The sequence below is a fragment of the Poecilia formosa genome, unplaced genomic scaffold (genome assembly GCF_000485575.1).
Source record: "Poecilia formosa unplaced genomic scaffold, Poecilia_formosa-5.1.2 Scaffold239, whole genome shotgun sequence".
Taxonomy (NCBI): Eukaryota; Metazoa; Chordata; class Actinopteri; order Cyprinodontiformes; family Poeciliidae; genus Poecilia; species Poecilia formosa.
In genome coordinates, this window is record NW_006800178.1 from 223,158 (window position 1) to 241,372 (window position 18,215).

Here is an 18,215-nt window from a genome sequence, read left to right on the forward strand (position 1 = left end):
TATATATATATATATATATATTGTTTATGAAAGTTACATACAGTGACTTTAAGGTAATTCTTTTTCAAAGTGATTCTAAAAGTGCAGAGCAGAGTGCAGGCTAGATAACATAGATCTAAATTCAGCAACAATAGTGATGAATATCTGAAACAACTTCCTGTCAACACTCTAGACATCGTTGGACGTGCAATAATGTTTCAGAAGCAGGAATGTAATACTTGCTGCTTTTTAGTTTTAAAATAAATTAGATTGTGTTATACGTGTCACTATTAAATGCTCGCATCAATATCATATTAGTGCAAGAAATCATGATATTTTACAATCATAAGGCTCATGTGGGCCTATACCTTCTTGTAATGCGTCAGCTGATGCTTCTGCTGGTATTCAGAAACAAACAGAGCCTGGTTCTGTCTCAGTGAAGTGTGTGTTTACTGACCGGCCGCAGCTCTGTTGAGTCCCACTCCAGATACTCGGCCACGTGGACCATCTGATTGATGATGTGATCCAGCTCCTGGACAAACAGAAACACGTGAAAACCTGCACCTTCACCTTCGTCTCCATGTTTCAGTGCGTACGCTGCCACCGCTGGGATCGTTTTATAGCAGCGTGCAACATTTTCCTCCGTCTATGTGATCGCTTCAGCAAGCGGCTCGCATTAAACCAGCCAGGTCCATTAAGAAAGATCTTATGTAAACATTCAGAGTTCACATGATGTTCAGGTTTCTATTCCTGGAGCTGCAAGGTGCTCGGGGCAGACACACACACACGCACGCACACATGCACACACACCTACACACACGCACATCAGACACAGAGGGGAAGGACGGTGAAGATTATCCACTCACTGAGCTGTCCAGGAGCCCGTTGCCGTCTGTGTCGTACAGTCGGAACATGACTGGGGGAAAACGAGAACAGAGACCCCGTTAGAAACCAGAGCTTTCTCCTTTGGACTCTGAAGATGTGGAGAGCGCCGCTTCTCCAGCAGGTCCCGGGGACCAGCGCGCAGAGATCAGCCCCATCACACGGCCTCAGACAAAAGTCGGTCGGGTTCAGGAGGGCTTCAGCACGTCAGCGACCGGCCCCATGAGGAAGGCGTTAGCCGAGGCTCCGGGGAGGAAGGAACTGAGCTTCAGACGTCTAATTATACTGAAAAATCAATTATTACTGCCTGTAAACATTTAAAAGATTATCTTTTTTTGTTGCTTGAATGTAAATCTAACATCTACCTGTCTGTCCGTCTGTCTGTCTGTCCGATTTCTGTTGGTTTGACTGCACTGTTTTCAAACAAATCCAACTTTATTTTTGTGGAGAGAAACTTTTCCAACAGAATCTTTTTTCTCCTACCTTAGTATTATATGACTGACAAAACTTCTAATCATAATCGCATTAACAAAAAGCCTAAATCCTGTTGAAAATACAAACAGATACAATCAAACACACTTGAAGACAAATCCGCTCTTGTTGTCTGCGCTCTCAACTCGCTAAAGCGCTCCACATCCCCAGAACCAGAACCAGAACCAGACACGGAGAAGCAGCATTCAGCTTCTATGTGCCACAGATCTGGAACAAACTTACAGAAAACTGCAAAACAGCTGAAACACTGAGTTCCTTTAAACGCAGACTAACACCCAGCTTGTTTAGAGCTGCTTTTGAACCGTAATAAATAAAACATTGACCAACATATTTGATGTGTATTGTTGATTTTGATGATGTCACTCATCAAAATAACATTTGTTGCTGGTTTTCCCAATTGTTGACTGTATGGTGTTTTTATGACTTTGTATTTTTGTGTTTTAGGCTGTTAAAAACTTTGAACTGCCTTGTTGCTGAACAGTACTTTACAAATAAACATGATTGAACGTGACTGATTGTACGTTTAATATATCCTCTATTAAATAATCATCTGTCCACTTTATTTGGCTTTGACAGAAATACTAAAATATTACAATTCACATGATTTAGGTCTATAAGTTTTATATAAAAGATAATGTTCGCAAAACATTTTTTCCAAAAAGGAAAATCATTGGGCCCTCTCCAGAACTGGGACCCTGGGCTACTCTTTAAGATGTGAGCTTCATCTCTTCATCAGGAGCTCCTGCCCACTGAGCTGTGGTCAGTGATGAGCTGGAATTTTGTGGGCGTGTTTTAGATAGCAAGAGAACTGCCACTTACACTCCAGCTTGTCCTCCGGCGTCCCCCTTTCCAGCAGCGAAAGGTAGCAGACGATGTCCTTGAGAAAGACCACCTGAGGGGACGTCTGCGTGGAGCCTTCCTGAGACAGCGGGCTTTTCAGCAGGGAAACTTGCTTCTCAGAGTTGCTCTTCTCTGTTGGCGCAAAACACAAACCTTCAAAGCCACGCGAGGCATCCGTCGCTGTCTGCGCTACTACGCGGGCCCTCTGCTTCAATTAATGAGGCGCGCAGAGCGAGAGTAGCAGTAAATCACACATTCAGGCATTAGTGTGACAGCTTTAGAGAGGTGGGAGCTCTGCATAGTCTAAAGACGAAACAGAGCTGTGGAGAGTGGGCTGACAAGACACTGTTCACAGGACCGGAAGGGGCAGAAAAGGCCACACAACAATACGACTGGCTGCTACTGAATGCAACAAGTCAAGTTAGTCAGCTGCCATTTTATGATGCTAAGAAGTGACGTGTCGCTTATGAAATTGTCCTCGCAAAGAGTTTTGTCGTCATTTAAGCTTTATGTCAATGCAAAGCTGCGGATGCAGTGACGGACGGCATCCCACCATCTCACCCTCTCAGGACTTTTGGCAAAAGATGACATAGGCCATTATGTTAAGAAGGTGACAATATTAAACACTGTAAATTAAGAATAGAGTGTCTCTCAGGTTCCTGTGGGTTAAAGCAGTGTAGCTAACTGTTTTATGCTACATTTTCAGACTAAAGGAAACACCTTGTAGTCATGCTCACCTGACTGAAGTTTTGGGGTTCCAGCACTTTTGGAGGAACCAGCGCTGGGGGTCAGGGCGTTGCTGGTGGAGGCTGAAGGTTTGACCTGAGCGCCTGGTGATCGATAGGGCCCCCCTGGTGCGTTGGCCGCTGTACCTGAGCGCTGTGAGGAGGACGTAGAGGCTCCGGAGCCCGCTGCACTCCTTGTAGTGGAGTTCTCCGAAGTGTGTAGGCCCATCGCAGTCAGGATGCTCTTCCCGTTCATCCCTGATTGGGTCAGTCATAAGATTAAATATAAAAGAGGTCAGGTTTCAGGTTAGTTCTGAGGAGTAAAAACTAACATTGAACTTCACAACGGCAGCTAGGAAAATAAAATAAAAGAAGCAAGAGCTGGGAGGGGGAGGGACTTGATGAATAGCAGGTAAAATACTGGATCATGACCAGAGGGCCTACACAGCATCACTGATACACTGCCACCCACTGATCCACAGGCAGAACGTAGTGCCTTGCAAAAGTATTCATGGTCCGTTCTCCATTCCCTCACATCGCTGCGGCAAATTTCTTTGGCTATGATGATGCACCACTTTTCCTTCCTCTGCTTTTGCCTACTACTCTCAAATTCTGCATAATCTGCCATTAGACTTCTTAAGGTTGTTTTTTCCTCTTTAACATTTCACATATCCTGTGATCCTTTCCTCAGGTGGGACCCATCAGTGGAGATATTGCTCCCAAAATATTCATGGTCTCTTTCTATAGATTTTACTGCTGTTTCAGACAACATGCATCATTGTTTCTGTCCAAGATAAAACTACTTTAGGAACATTTATGTCATTAACTCTTTACTTTTTCTTTAAAATAGAAAGTGCACCTGGGTTCCTGCATTAGTGTTTATTTGTGCGTGCGTGCGTGTGTGTGTGTGTGTGTGTGTGTGTGTGTGTGTATGTGTGTGTCTGCTCTCTTTTTAAAGCACAGTCTAACACTATGCAACCAGCTATCTGTCACAGGTGAATGGTGCAAACTAAGTGACTAATGCAATCTGCTGGGTTCCTTCAAATCTTCAAATCTGACGAACAAACTGTTGTTTCATAACTAGGATCAAAGTGGAATAAATGTGCTGAATGTTCACCGAATGGATTTCATGTATGTAAATTTGATTTTGGTTTTCTTTATAAAATGCTTTGAAACATATTTTGTCTAATAAATGGTATATAAACATATAGAATTGAATTAAATACACGTGATAGACCAATATAAAGAAGAGCATAATTGTGAAATGGAAGGGAAATGTTACATATTTTGTTAAACTTTCTATAAATAAAAATTTAAATCATGACGTACATATGCTTTAAGACCAATTTAATCTGAGTGTATCCGATGCATTTAGAAATCTTCAAAAGTCACCTGAAGGCCTCAGAGGCTGTTTGTTACAGAACATCGGAGAGCAAGCAGCATCTGTAGGAGAAGCAGCCAAGAGAACCTGACGACATGACAACTACCAGTCCTGTACTTCACAATATCTGGGCTTTCTGGCAGAAAGAATGATTTAGGACGTCCTGGCTGTGATATTCGGTGTAGACTATTCTCTGTTCAAATGAAAAACAATACATTTATTTATTTATTTATTGATTTATTTATTTATTTATTTATTTATTTTGGTCAAAGGTCAAAGAGTTGATGGCATCAACTCTTTGACCTTCATGAAAACCAAAACCCTTACGACTACGCTGAACACACTCTGTGAATCTGTGGCAAAAAAGTTTTCTGTTCACAGACGCTCACCAGGCAATCTATCCAAGTTTCTGCTATTCTGAAAAGAAGACCAGTGTCCAAATGAGCACGGCTGATAGTCAAACCCCAAAACGAAGCTCTACATATGACCAACTCAGTGGGACTGAATCTGAAAACATGCGTCACGCTTTATGTGTAAAACATTTTGAAAACCAGTTAACACGTTTCTTCCATTTCACAATCGTGCACTGCTTTGTGTTGGTTTATCATGGAAAAATGTAACGAAACGGTGTGAGGCTGTAAACCCTACAACATGACAAACAGCTCACTGGCTAGAAATACATTTGCAAGGCACTGTACCAAGAGCTCACAAAAACACAAGAACACACAACCACCAAGGGAGCCAGCGGGACTCTTATCCTGTTAAGCCGGCGTCACCGTGGCGACACAAGCCAGTGGCCCGTTGTGGTACCTGTAATGGGGGCACAGGCCACTTCAGTCTGAATAGAGATGCCTGCATCAATGGAACGGGCGTCTGTGGTCAGTCATTGGTTCAAGGAAAGAAAAAAAACAGCAGCAGATGTGACGAACAGCCAGGAAAGAGTGCAGGGGTTTCTAAAAGGCTGGGCTGGGCTCACCAAAATAAAAGCCCCATTTTGTACTGCTTTTTTTTTTCTTCTTTTTTTTTCTTTTTTTTAAGGGCTGCTCAGCTGCCTCAAAGATGGGTATTAAAAAGAACGTCATTATATGTTTGTTTTTTTTTTTATGATCCTTTTAGATTCATTTTACTTGTAGCAGACAATGAGACGCTCTTGCTCAGGAGTTCAACAAAACAAAGGCAAAATATAATCAGGAAAAACAGCAATATAGAAAAATGTTTTGATATTAGGCAAAATAAAATAAACAAAGCAATGCGAAAACATGTCCATCATTTTTTTGTGTGTGTGATCTAGAACCAATTGTATATAAGAAGGAAAATATACTTCTAGAAGACGTCCAGCAGGTGTCAGCATTGACTCTGAGGTGTTTTTCTCTGAGAGCCTGAACTCATACTGAAGCAGCAGAAACCTGCTCAAGTCAGTTTCTAAATTCCTTTCATGAGCCTAACATCAGCGTGAACGGTCAGTCAGATCTGATGCCGTGTTCACGTCACTTCCTCTGAAGGGACGGGGATCCTTCTGCTCCTACAGCAGCTCTGAGCTGGACGGGCATTTAGAGCTGCTGTTGTTTCTAAAACTAACATGTTGTCACTTTCCTAAATCAATGGCCTAAAAATATATATATATTTTTGACAACAGTGAGTTCTTTTGTGCCTAAGACAGCTTTAGAAAAATAAATAAGCGGTGATTCCTCCTCTTCCCCCCAAAAATTATTTTTAGCCAAAAAAAACCCCCAAAAACTTATTTTAGTGATAACATATATACTTTGAGCTCCATATTTCTTTGTTTTGATCTGAAAAAATACTTTAATCAACAAAACATTTGCTCAGTCCTTTCCTAACATGGTGTATGTGGATATTTTTAGTTCCAAATCACAATGTGGCTCCAAAGGAAAGCTTCATGTAAAGGCAGAGATTAGAATGGTCTGCTGCTGCAGGATGTGCAGAACACTTACTGAACAAAAAAAAAAAGAAGAAAATAAATGGCTTCCCTGCAATTTGACCCTCCTGGGAAAACATGAAAGTATTCAAGCCAAATTTGGATCTTCAGATTTTGTGTGCTGGAAACTTCACACACGACCATAACTACCACCCTAACTACCACCCTAACACGGGCACGACGAGAGCCACGTTTCTCACTTTTCTAAACATTTTTCTGAACAGAACTAGTTTCTAATTCAGCAGTCCATCTGTGTCCTCAGTCGCTCTGCAGGGAGCAGCAGACTGGAGCCCGGGCCCACGCAGCACCCATGTGGAAACGCAGAGCCAGACGGTTCACACAGAGCGCTGAGATGTCTGTCCTCATATGTGCTTCTGCCCCGGTCACTGCGGAGCCCGTGACTAATCCGTTTTTGGTGATAAAAACCCACAGACACGGGTCACTCCTCATCCTTAGTGCCTTGCAAAAGTATCTGAGCTTTTACACATTTTGTCTTGTTGCAACCACAAACGTCACGAGTGTTTTAGTGGAAATGGCAGGAACATAACACATCAGCTGCATTTCTATTGGCCACACAATTGTGCAAATTGGAATTATGAAACTACATCCAGGTGATCAACAACCAGACGTTGAAAGATGATAGTACAAATGGGAACTATCAAGATGTGGCCACTCAGCTAAACTAATCAGAGAGCCCTATGTGGTAAATGCTGTGGTTGGGAGGAATTAATATCAGACATGAGGCAGAAAATCATGGACTCCACTGTGAAAGAGGTGGTGGAAGCATCATGCTGTGAGGACAAATATGTTAAAGGATGCAGAAAATATCCCTTTTCCCTCCACTTCCTTTCCATTTGTAAACATTTTTGAAAACCACGTTTCATGTTCCTTCCACTTCCCCAATATGCACTACTTTGTCAATCACATCCTAACAAAGTATATTGATCTTTGTTGTAATGTGACAAGACATGAAAAAGTCTAAGAGGATTAAATATAAGATAGCACATATAATTTTTTTTTGGGAAGCTACGAGGCGACGTAAGCCCAGTGAAAGTAAGACAGACTCATTTCCAAATGAGGTTGACATGTAGATTCAGCGTCTAAATCAACGACACTGCAGCCAGCGGTTATGACGACAAAAATAACATCTAAAGACAGGCTGTGTGGTCTCATGCCTGGGGAAGCAGCAGAAGAAGAGCTTTTGAGGATAAATTGAACTCATCAGGTTTGGAGGAATCTCCCTCTCGCTGGCAGCCCCGACTCTGAGTCAACATGCTGAGCTGGACATTTATTAGGACTTCAGTTGGCTCTGTTCCCAAACAGGAGGGAATAATTCTGCTTTCTCAGCACCAATAACTCCAGAGATGATGTTACTGGAAACAAAGTCTCGATGCTTTACCTCAGACATACAGCTAGTTACCAATATGGAGAGAGAGGGTGAAACCTTAAGCCAAGCACTGCAAACCCTTTCTGTTCAATAAATCATTTGGGAGCAGAAATGATACACATTATTTAGACAATTTTGTTTTTGTCACACTTGGATGCTTCAGAACATCAGACACGTTTTAAAAGGCAAACACAATGTGCTCAATTGCAAAATGCAGTTCATTTTTAAGCGTTATCCAAAGGACGTCACCCAGGTGTAAAAAAAATATGACTGTGTCCCTTGTATTAATTAACCTCCTGTGATTAATCACGTCTCTTTGGCTCAATTCCTCTACATTCACTTCCCCTGATTACTCCCAGAACTGTAGAATCAAACACCAAATGTTGTTTTTCAGATGAAAAACCAAATCACTGACATCTATCAGTCTGAAAAAGATTACAATGTCATTCAGTGCATATCCCAACAGATATCAAGTGGAGCTTTCAACAGTTTCTCCTTGGCACTCAGACAACAACTCTAATTGTTACACTGCTGGACAGGACAGGGTTCAAAGAAAAAGTCCCGACAGAGCTGCTCACGGTATGCCTAGAAGTGTACACAAAACGCAGCATGGAGACAGTACCAAGCTGGTTTCCAGTGGTCGGACTGGAAACCAGTCCGTAAACGTCAGCGTACCCTTTAAGCTGGTTCCCGGCTGAGGGTGGTCCGGAGAGCAGCGCCCCGTCTTGCTCTTGAAGGAGGTGAACAGATGCTGACACAGCTCCTCTGGAATGGTGTTCTCCAGGTAGGTGGCCATGAAGAGCTGGAAGCCCTCATAGTCAATGGGCTGCAGGGGAACAGAGGAGGAGGAGACGTTAGCTGAATTAACCTGATGGACGAAGCTCACACCAGCAACAGGAGGCAGTGATGAGGGAGAGCATCACTGCTCTCCCTCATCACTTGACAGCTTGAAATTTCACTTCAAGCTGTCATCCCGTGATTGGTTCAGACACCTCGATGAGGTAAAAGTATGATTTAAGATTATTACTGTGGGAAAAAAAATAAAACAATAAATAAATAAATAACACAGACAGTAAAATGTAATTTGAGTTGAGGTGGAGAACAACCTCCTGTCCAGGGGGCAGATGGGCAATAGCACCAAACCCAACGAACGGCCCCATCTACAGAGGCCTAGCGCCCTGCGACAGGCCCTGGTGGGTAAGACAGGGCTATGTCATGTCAGTGGACAGGATGTGCATGCAGTCTGCCCACACAGACAAAACACGACATGCAGAGAGCACAGAGCTTACTTGGTTCAGAACATCTTGCATCTGTTTAGCAGTGGAGAGCAGCAGGAGGGAGGGAGGGGAGGGGAGGAGTGAGTAGAACAAGAGAAGGGAGTTAGCTACTTGGTGTGTGTGCGGACAGTTTTAGTGACGATGCATGTGGTGCTGAGCATGCAGGAAAGGCCAATCACACACTGCACTCAGAAAACAGGGCAGCTTCATGTCACTTCCTCTGCATTTAGAACGGCTATGGCTGATTCTGGGTGAAACATTCACTGCAAATGACAGTCGGCTTCTTATGGTTGGAAAAACGTTGTGGCAAAACTTATGTTAGCGTAAGAGGTCTGGGATAATATTTAGTATGAAAGTGGAAGGTTTTTAGATTTCTAAATTGAGCTTTTAGATGTAGCATATCTATCTAAATGTAGATATGTTTAACCAAGATTGATAGATATGAAAAGAGGACATTTGCATCTTGACTTGGACAGCTCAGGTAGACTGATGCATTCTTAACCAGCTGATCCTGGCAACCACACTACTGTCTATGAGTTTCCATTTGGTGATGGTGTGTGTGGCGGAGATGGTGTGTATGGTCATGGTGATGCTCTAAACTCAAGGCTACAAAAAAAATGTTAGAGCCACAAAAATCATGACCAGCAAAGCATGAAATGAAATTCCAACTCTTTTCCAGTTGTGATGCTTGTACTTTTAATATCTAAGACAAAAAGATGTTTTTTTTTTAATCTTAGCTCGAAAGCTAAGTATCAAGAATTTGAGAGAGTCTTGGTAAATATCGCAATATATTAATATATGTGCTGCTACAATAAAAGGAAGCAGGCCATATATTAATCCAAAGTGTTGAGAAACATTTAGGAAAAGTTGGAAATGCCCCTTAAATATGGTTCAACAATCAGCCACGGGGGTGTACTTAGTTTCTCCCACACACAGTTCCCCTGTTGTTCATCAAGATTGTGCATAGTGGAATCTGTTGAAAGTTTTTTATATTTCAGGTTAAATTAAAAATGATTTCATAACCTGGTGATGAACAGATCATTTGCATGATTTCAGTGAAGTAACCCTCACTTTTACTTCTTGCTTTCATTTTACACGCGCGCCTACATAAATCTCTATTACATAACAAGTTCAGGACGAGCTGTAAGTGACACCCGTCACAGAAGGACACACAGTGGTGATGATGCTCCTCCCGCTGACCTGACCCCATGAGCTGCAGCGCTCTGCCAGCCGTTATTCATATCTCTGCTTTCTCCTTATTTGGTCAAGCAAACCAGGAGGCAGTAATGTGCTGTCCATCATGAAGAAGCACTGTGGGTTCAGAGAAATAACTCCAGCATGCCACCGCAAACACACACACACACACGCATTCACAACTACCTTAGATGTCTTAGAATCTAAGTGTACCCAGATGCAATTGTGAAAACGTAGTCCCTCTGGAAAATGTGTTTATGTCTGGGTCTAACCTTTTCCGTGTGAGTGGACTTTTACACATGGCTGCCAGTCTGTAAATATTTCCCAGGGGGTCGCTACGACGCATTTACATGCTTCATTTAATCTGTTTCAGTTTGGCACAGATGCACAGACCTTTTCGGTGTGAAAAAGTCAACGGGAGCAGTTAGAAGGCCGCCGCCATGTTTCTGCATTTTTATCGCAACAAGCTGTGTTGGATGATTATTTCAGTTCTTATGTGATGAACGTTAATGCAGATCAACCGCGTCCTAAATGGAAAAAGTAATCACGCCCGAAGCTTACCGTGGTAAGTCTGATTGGTGCATTTGCACCAACTAGTAACGAGTCTTTTACTTCACTAACTGCGTTTCCTGAACCATAGAATTGAGCCAAATGAAATTCTGAAAATAAATTTGCTTGATGGAAACACACCAATTAAAAATAAAACTCACATCTTTCGGTAAAAAGTTTTTATTGAAATGCCAAAAAACATCACGTACGTAGCCGCTCCCAAGTAGGCGGGGCTTGTTGCTGTAACGCCTGAATAAGACGCCGACGTCTCCTCTGATTGGCTGACAGAGGACGAGCGCTAGCACCACGGCTAAATTATGAATATATACCATGTAACTGTTTACATCTGTTACTGCTGTAATTTTGAATGACTTATTATGTGAACAAGCTTAATCACGTGTGATTTTAATTTCATGTCTTATTTAATGGACATTTCTGATATGTCAGAAAAGAAAACAAAGCAAACAGCAAAAGAGAAGAAAGTAACAGGTTCAGATTAAGACACAAGCAGGAGTTAAATTTCTGTCTCCTTCTCCAGGATGCCCAGTTTCTTCCTTGTATGCAGCTTTACACAGAAAATATTGATTTTAATATTCCGGCAGAAAGGTGCAGGTTACATTGAAGGTACCAACAGAGTCCAGCTCTCTGTCATGTCTACCTCCCCATGAAAGTTTCCTTCTAATTCAATCATCCTCTTCCTTTGTACATGGGGCAGATTTTGAACCAAATATTCCTCGTTTATCAACCAGCTTGACTCATTTCTTCATCATCCTGCAAATGTATGTTGTGCTGTATAATGTCTTTCCCCCCACCTTCACTAACTTATTACTCCAGAGGGGAGACTTTGGTAAGACTTGATGCCAACCCCCAACTTTCTCTGGTAAATAGTAATTGTGGGTTTTGTGGATTTCCCCCCCTGTTTGGGATATAAAAGTCTTTCTTGGGAGTGCTTGCTCATTTTCAACTCAGTTTGGAGTTTCCCCTGTCTTAGAATTTAATTTAGATCATTGGTTTTAGCAAAGAAGCAGTGTGATGCTATTCAACATTTGGAAAAGCCGGCCCTGTTGCGGCGTACAACTTTGTCCTGTTTTTATTTGTCCACAGGAAGTGATCCAGTGCTTCGATGAGTTTCTTTGACATTGAAGTGGGCGATATCTAAAATAGTTCACTTGTTGGATCAAAATCATTTTTAAAACATGAATCTTTTCAACTAATGACACGCCCAGTTCTCTCCAGGATACTATAAAATCTTCCTTCTTTGTTTTGAGTCTCCCATGGAGGCCACTTACTGTGGTGCCAGGTAGTGGTTGGGTCTCAGAAAGTTAACCTCTATGGTGCCAGATCTCAAGTCAGACTATTGGTTTTAACTGAAATATTGAGAAGGCTTTGACAGGAAATAGACATGAATCACATACAGATTGAAACAAATTCTGATGAGTTTTTTTATTCAGATACAGCAGATCTAAGAGTGTATTCCAGTTATCAACAACTCCAGTCCTTGAAGGCTGTTTTCCTAAAACCTTTGGATGGATTCCTGCTCCAAAACACTCCAATCAAAAACTTTCAAGAAGCCGGACCTCGAGCCCAGGAGCTGCAGACTCATCCAGGTATCTGTCAAGTCAAGCAGCTTTTATCTGTGAGACTAATCCATTGGAGTGGGCCAGAGGTCAACGGATCAAAGGAACAATAATTTGATGATTGCTTTGGCTTGAGTCACCAGTAGGTCACCATATTTGCAGGCACATGCACATACTGCACAGGATAAAACTTCTGTTTTATAAAATGACAATCTACAAAAAAAAAAGTCTGACTCTAATGAGACAATATTTTTTCCTCAGTATGATTTCCAGTTAGAGTCCAGCTGATCAGTGCTGATCTGCTGACATCAACAGTTGCTTCTGAGGGTTTGTCTTCAACTGAATATGGGATGGATGACTGAGCATTTTAATGAACTGCGTTTTCTGCAGTAAAATGGCAAGTTTTGTGTCAGAGGGGAAAAAAATGAAGCAACAACTTGTGGAGACCCACCTGTGCTGGATTGTATTTGGAAAGAACTCCTCCTTCGCGGAACTCCTCCAGAACATCCTTCAGGTTCTTTGTGGAGTCTGAGGATGAGAGCAGAGAGAAGCTAATTATTATTTTTCTCTTCATGGCAGAGGAGTGCTTATCATCTCAATCAGAGTGGTCTCTGAATAAAACGGAGTAAAGATGCATCCTCTTTAATGAGTCCCCTGATAAACAGGAACATCAGATGAGGCAAACTGCTGAGTCACCCCCCGGTTAGCCAGAGGGGACATTGTGTCCCTCTCACTTTTATATGCTAATCCTACAGTCACACACACACACACAGCGTCTGTCCAGAACATTAACCATAATGATCTCCTCCTATGATCATGTGTCAAACAATTACAGAGCACAAACAGACCATTATCCACCATTAGAACCAACTAGCTAACCAGAACTAGCTAAGCATCTTTGCTAGTTGGCTGTCGTTTTACACGCTGGAAGCAAAGTCTGCCTTTTCTGCCACCACCAGGGCGACAGAAATGTAGAACATGGAACATCAGAGGAGCCATGCTCTCTTCTCCTCATTCATGTGGGTAGCTGCAGCTGTTCAGCATTTTCAAAAACCTGAGATATAAAGACATGTTGCCAGACCTGGGTATTTGGACTCTGCTGTCTTTGTGGTTTAATTTGTTCCTTCCTTCATTCATACAACATTTTGTAGTTTTTATACATGCAATGGTAAAATAATAATATAAAAAAAAATCTGAGAAGTTAAACATGCCAATTTACTCAATTCCACTCATTCTGGCTGCAGTAAGGTCATTAAAAATATATATATTATTATTTTTGTTACATGTTTATTTATTTATTTATTTTACTTATTTATTAAAAGTGTTGATATATCATTACAATTTGGTATGAGACAGGCACCGTTGTGCTACCGCTGCGATCTGCAGTCAAAAACAGCCGATCAGAGCCAGGAGGGTCTTAGTGTTGTCAATAATGGTACACGGAGAAATCATTTATCGTTCCAGGAAGCTATTAATCTGCCATCATCAGTGGCCCTGCTAACTAGCCTTAGCAAGGGAGAGTGAGTGAGTTGTGCATACACAAGCTGATTGACAGCACGGAGACTCTCCTCCTGGCTATGATTGGTTGTTTCTGACTTATCGGTGTACTTAGCACAGGGAGAAGGCAGAAGAGCTCAATTTTTCCCCAGATTATCTGTCTCGTACTACACTGTTACCACAAAGAGACAGTGTTAACAAATATGTAAAAACACAAGTTACATCCTGCAGCTTATAAAATAAAATACAGCAAAACTGATTCCCATCAGAAACTACCTAGACAATAAACAATGGCCAGAAGAAAGCCATTGTTAACAAAAAGCCATAAGACATCAGAGGTGGTAGAAGCTGTTCTGTTCAGATATCACCAGATTTTTTTTGTGACTGCACTTTTTAGTGTTACACTTTTCAGATTTTTAATTACAATTATAGATTTTTTTGTCTCATTTTGTTTCAAATTCAATGTTATGCTGTACTTTTTGTTGGTCTGTCACATTAAAAACCCTAATAAAACACACTAACGTTTCAGGTTGTAACTGGACAAGATGTGGAAAAGCTCAACCTGTATGAATACTTCTCCAAGGCATCTAATCCAATATTTTTGTTTTCTTGAGTCTGCAAAGCTACAATTTGCGCACAACAATGTATTTCTTGAAAAGGAAGCTTGCATGACTCTGTCTATCATCCAATAGCAGCACATGGACAGATGCTGCTTTGACTAACAAATGCTGCAGACAGCATAGACAGAGAAAGCCACAGACTCATCCAGCAGGCTGATAAGCGGTGTCCTGAGGCACGCTCCAATTCAAAATACCTGGATGTAATCAAAACCTGAAAGGGCTTAATTCATATGTCAACACAGGTGCAGCAATCACATCCAATCAGAAAATCTAGGATTAGTGAAGGAAAGAAAGAAGTTGTTTTTTTGTTTTTTTTATCAACAGCACGGTGACTTTCAGGGCTGAGCATCAATTCAAACAGGTTTTAAATACACAAACAAAAGCAGACGTTTAATGACACGTGATACAACAAAAAAGTAGTGCTGAATGGTAGTAGTAGTAGTAGTAATAATAATAATAATAATAATAATAATAATAGTAATAAACTGCTGGGTTTCTCACTCTACCAGTTCACTGTAAAAACAAACTATCCAATCAAATCTGTTCTGCGTCATAATCTCTTCACGTTTCACTTACATGTGGGGAAACATGGACACTAGAACAGGTGATGAGATTACATACATTAAATGATAAAAATGATCAAAGTCAGTGAAATAAAATCTCTTTAAAGCTGCAGTATGTAACTTTTATTTTAAAAAATGTCTTAACCTTTATGTTAAAACTGTCACCGTGTTGTGACAGTATAATATGAGACAGATGATTCGTGAAAAGTTCTCCATTTCCTCCCTGACTTACTGTTGCTGTCTGAAGAAACACGCCGCTCCTGAGCAAAAAACAACCAGCCACAGTCAGGTTATAATCGAGGCTGGTTAGCACTGGGAGGGCTCACCAGAAACAACCAAGGTAACTGCAGCAACTGTGCGGCCTGACAGTTTTAACCAATATGTATCTTTCTTGTAAAAGTGACATCCTGCAGCTTTTATGAATCAAAGAGTAGACTGAGACTTACACTCGGTGTACTGCTGCAGCTGGCTGAACTCTGCCGGGCTCAGACACTCCCAGTTCATTTCTCCCATGCTTCCTCACAGCAGCTCTTTATGGGTCTGAGGGTGGAGGGGTGATGGTTATCCTTGTATCGAGTTGGGTAAAAAGACAAATGAGAAGTTCTCTGATATCATCCCTGCCGTTTTACAGTTCACAGGAGGTCAAAAAGACAGATGGGGGTTGAAGCTGAAGGTCCGTTCCTTTTAGGTTGGATCGATTACCAAAATGTAAAAAAAAAATAAAAAAATAAAAAATATGTTGGCTTCAGGTTCCTTGTATCACTGCAGCTGGGACAATAAAGTCCAGTTAGGCGCAGGTCCACAGATTCATCGGTGTGTAATTACTCCTCATCGCTCAGAGGATAAACGGTTCCCAGCCGGGCCGACCTGGAGCAGGGGCCACAAAAGAATGAAGAAAACACTCCTTAGTAAAGATTGCTCATATTTTAGAAAAGGAAACAGGAAAGAGACAAAAGCAGAATAGAAGGCTGTAAAAAGCTGATCCCAGATCAGATAGATGTGGACGATGAAGAGAGGAAAACAAACTGAGGACAGGATCTAAAAAAAGGAGAACAGATAAAAGACCAAACAATGAAGCATTGTGTCTAACATATCATTTCCACATATTTCATATTTACAGATGGACTCTTATGACAGCGTAAACAAGCGCACACTGTTGTATGCAATTGACATATTGTAGACAGAGATGTAAAAGTCTACCTCCTCATCATACTGTAACCACAGACAGTCTCAGTATTTGCACTCGCCTTAGTTGGTGGTTTTGTATTTGCATAACTAGTGAGATTTTCATCTTTGTGGTATCTTTGAATCTCTTTATTACAGCTCTGTCCTATTTTAGTCGCTTCTTATCTAATTTTCATTGTAATACATCTTCCTGTGGTTGTTTTGTTGTTTTGCATCCCACTTTGCATCTCTTTGATGCCCTCAGGCTGCCTGTCATTTGTTCATTGAGAGCTCTTTGGTGTCTCGTTACAGGTGCTTCACACATCCTAGATATGAATTATAATAATTGGGGATGTGACTCCTGGAGCACTGGACGTGTAGTAATGTGTCGAAAGAAAATAAAAGTGCTTTTTTTGCACGGGTGCGTCACTTGCTCTCACTTTCTTGTCTTTGTCGTGTTTGTTAGCATGTTGAAAAAAATGTGTTTTAGGTTCCCTGTGTCCCTGATATGTTTATTTTTAATTTTAAGTTTCCTTTTGCTCATTTTTCATTAAGTAATCAGAAAACAGCTGCTCCAATTTTTCAGCAGTGCGGCTTTCAAAAATATGGAGCAGGAAGAATGACAACTACAGCAAAAACAGAGTCAAAATACAGGAGTAAACAGAGGAAAAAGATTAATTTAAATGTGAGAGACCAAACTATTAGAGGCAGATAACCAGGGCTGCTTCTGAGAACATGTAAAAGTAGGAGAAAAACCCAAGTGTTACTGCGCAATCTTACTGACTGCACACACATCACCCTCACAGGAGTCATTTACTGGGAAGTTAATAGAAGAGATTTGTCACGACTGTTATTAATTCTTCCTCTGTTTCTGCTGCTGTGATAAGTCAAAAATATCTGCAAATTAATAGAAGGAGCTGACGTCCAAAGTCATCAGCCCCCTGTGAGAGCAGCAGGTTCCCAGAGAGAAGATGGCCGACAGGATGGAGCTCAGCGCCCTGACCCATCTGGGCCCGGTGTTTTCTCTCTTAATTGGAAGTAGGAGGAGTTTCGACCGATGCCAAAGTATGAGCAGTTCCAAGTGGGAGGAGATAAAAGCATGGGTGACTAAGTCGCATCCACCAGGGGAATAACAGCACGTTATTTTTAGAAACACGTCTCAGCTGAGGCAAATATGGTCGGAAAAATTTTATTTCTAACTGATCCGAGCGCAGATTGTCACCAAAAAGAAAAAAAAACAAAGAAATAAGAAGTGCATTTGGAATTGCAGAGAGGAAAAGGATTGTGTGAATTTAATGAAGGGAATAAATACAGTGCAAGAATTTGTAATGTAAACGGAGGCTCAGTCTTTATGTGTCCAATTCCTTCTGATGAGAACATGTAACACATTTCATTTAAAGAAATTAAACATACCTGAACAGTTCTAGATGATTTTACACACAGTATATTGTTAAAGGCTCTTCAGTTATTTCTCCGTTTTCATGTTTTTTTTTTTCCAGTTACATTTAAAACTATTTTTATGTGGTAAAGGGCAGTGTTATGTATTTTTCAGGGACATACTGTCATTCTATTGCACAATCTAGTAACTATTTTACCTTCAGTTGTTTTAAAAATATTGTAAATATCACACACAACTTAAAAGAAATTTGACGCCTAGAAATTGGGCCTCCGCCTCTTTAAAAGCTCCTGCTCTGTCTGAAGCTCCACCTTCAGGAAGTCAACACAACATGGCTCCTCTGTTAACCCTTTAACAACGTTTTTAACAGCGTTGCACTGAGAAGTAGCTCCCAGGATTAGCTCACCAGATGTTCCACCAGGTGTTTGCTAATTGCTGCTGGCTAGTCTGAAGGAGCTGCGTGGAGGAGTTGCGGGGGCAGAAGCTCAGAAGCTGGGGAAACTGCAGCTCTGAGGAGGAACTAGATCCACTCAGGTGTTCAGCACAACTGAGTGGTTGCCACGGGAGATTGGAAGATTTCTCAAACATGCATGAACGAATCAAGGCAACACTCCAGGTATGTTTTTCACGAGGGAATAATATGATGCAAGGCTCATGAAAGTCGATTTTACATAATACTGCCCCTTTAAACTAAGTAATGAGAAAAGAGACTGAATGCACCTCATGGGACTGAAGGTCACAAGATCAAGTAACAGA

The 18,215-nt window shown here is 41.4% G+C and overlaps 1 protein-coding gene and 1 long non-coding RNA gene across 6 annotated transcripts in view; one reads left to right on the plus strand and one right to left on the minus strand.

Moving 5' to 3' along the window:
• LOC107838316 (uncharacterized) overlaps window positions 1–430 on the plus strand; it is a 3,139-nt gene extending 2,709 nt beyond the window's left edge. The window contains exon 3 of the long non-coding RNA XR_001664379.1: window positions 114–430. This is a non-coding gene — a long non-coding RNA (uncharacterized LOC107838316). The remainder of the gene's footprint in view (window positions 1–113) is intronic.
• dgkg (diacylglycerol kinase, gamma) overlaps window positions 1–18,215 on the minus strand; it is a 122,806-nt gene that overhangs the window by 71,578 nt on the left and 33,013 nt on the right. For 2 of the 5 annotated variants that reach the window (XM_016680291.1, XM_016680292.1), the window contains exons 2-10: window positions 15,346–15,766; window positions 12,671–12,747; window positions 8,912–8,932; window positions 8,298–8,448; window positions 5,110–5,172; window positions 2,931–3,176; window positions 2,173–2,325; window positions 846–895; window positions 437–511 (exon numbers count right to left, since the gene is read on the minus strand). In XM_016680291.1, the coding sequence (XP_016535777.1) occupies window positions 437–511; window positions 846–895; window positions 2,173–2,325; window positions 2,931–3,176; window positions 5,110–5,172; window positions 8,298–8,448; window positions 8,912–8,932; window positions 12,671–12,747; window positions 15,346–15,412 (903 nt within the window). In that variant the 5' untranslated portion in view covers window positions 15,413–15,766. The remainder of the gene's footprint in view (window positions 1–436; window positions 512–845; window positions 896–2,172; window positions 2,326–2,930; window positions 3,177–5,109; window positions 5,173–8,297; window positions 8,449–8,911; window positions 8,933–12,670; window positions 12,748–15,345; window positions 15,767–18,215) is intronic. The other 3 variants (XM_016680294.1, XM_007569272.2, XM_016680293.1) reach the window with 2 other exon arrangements.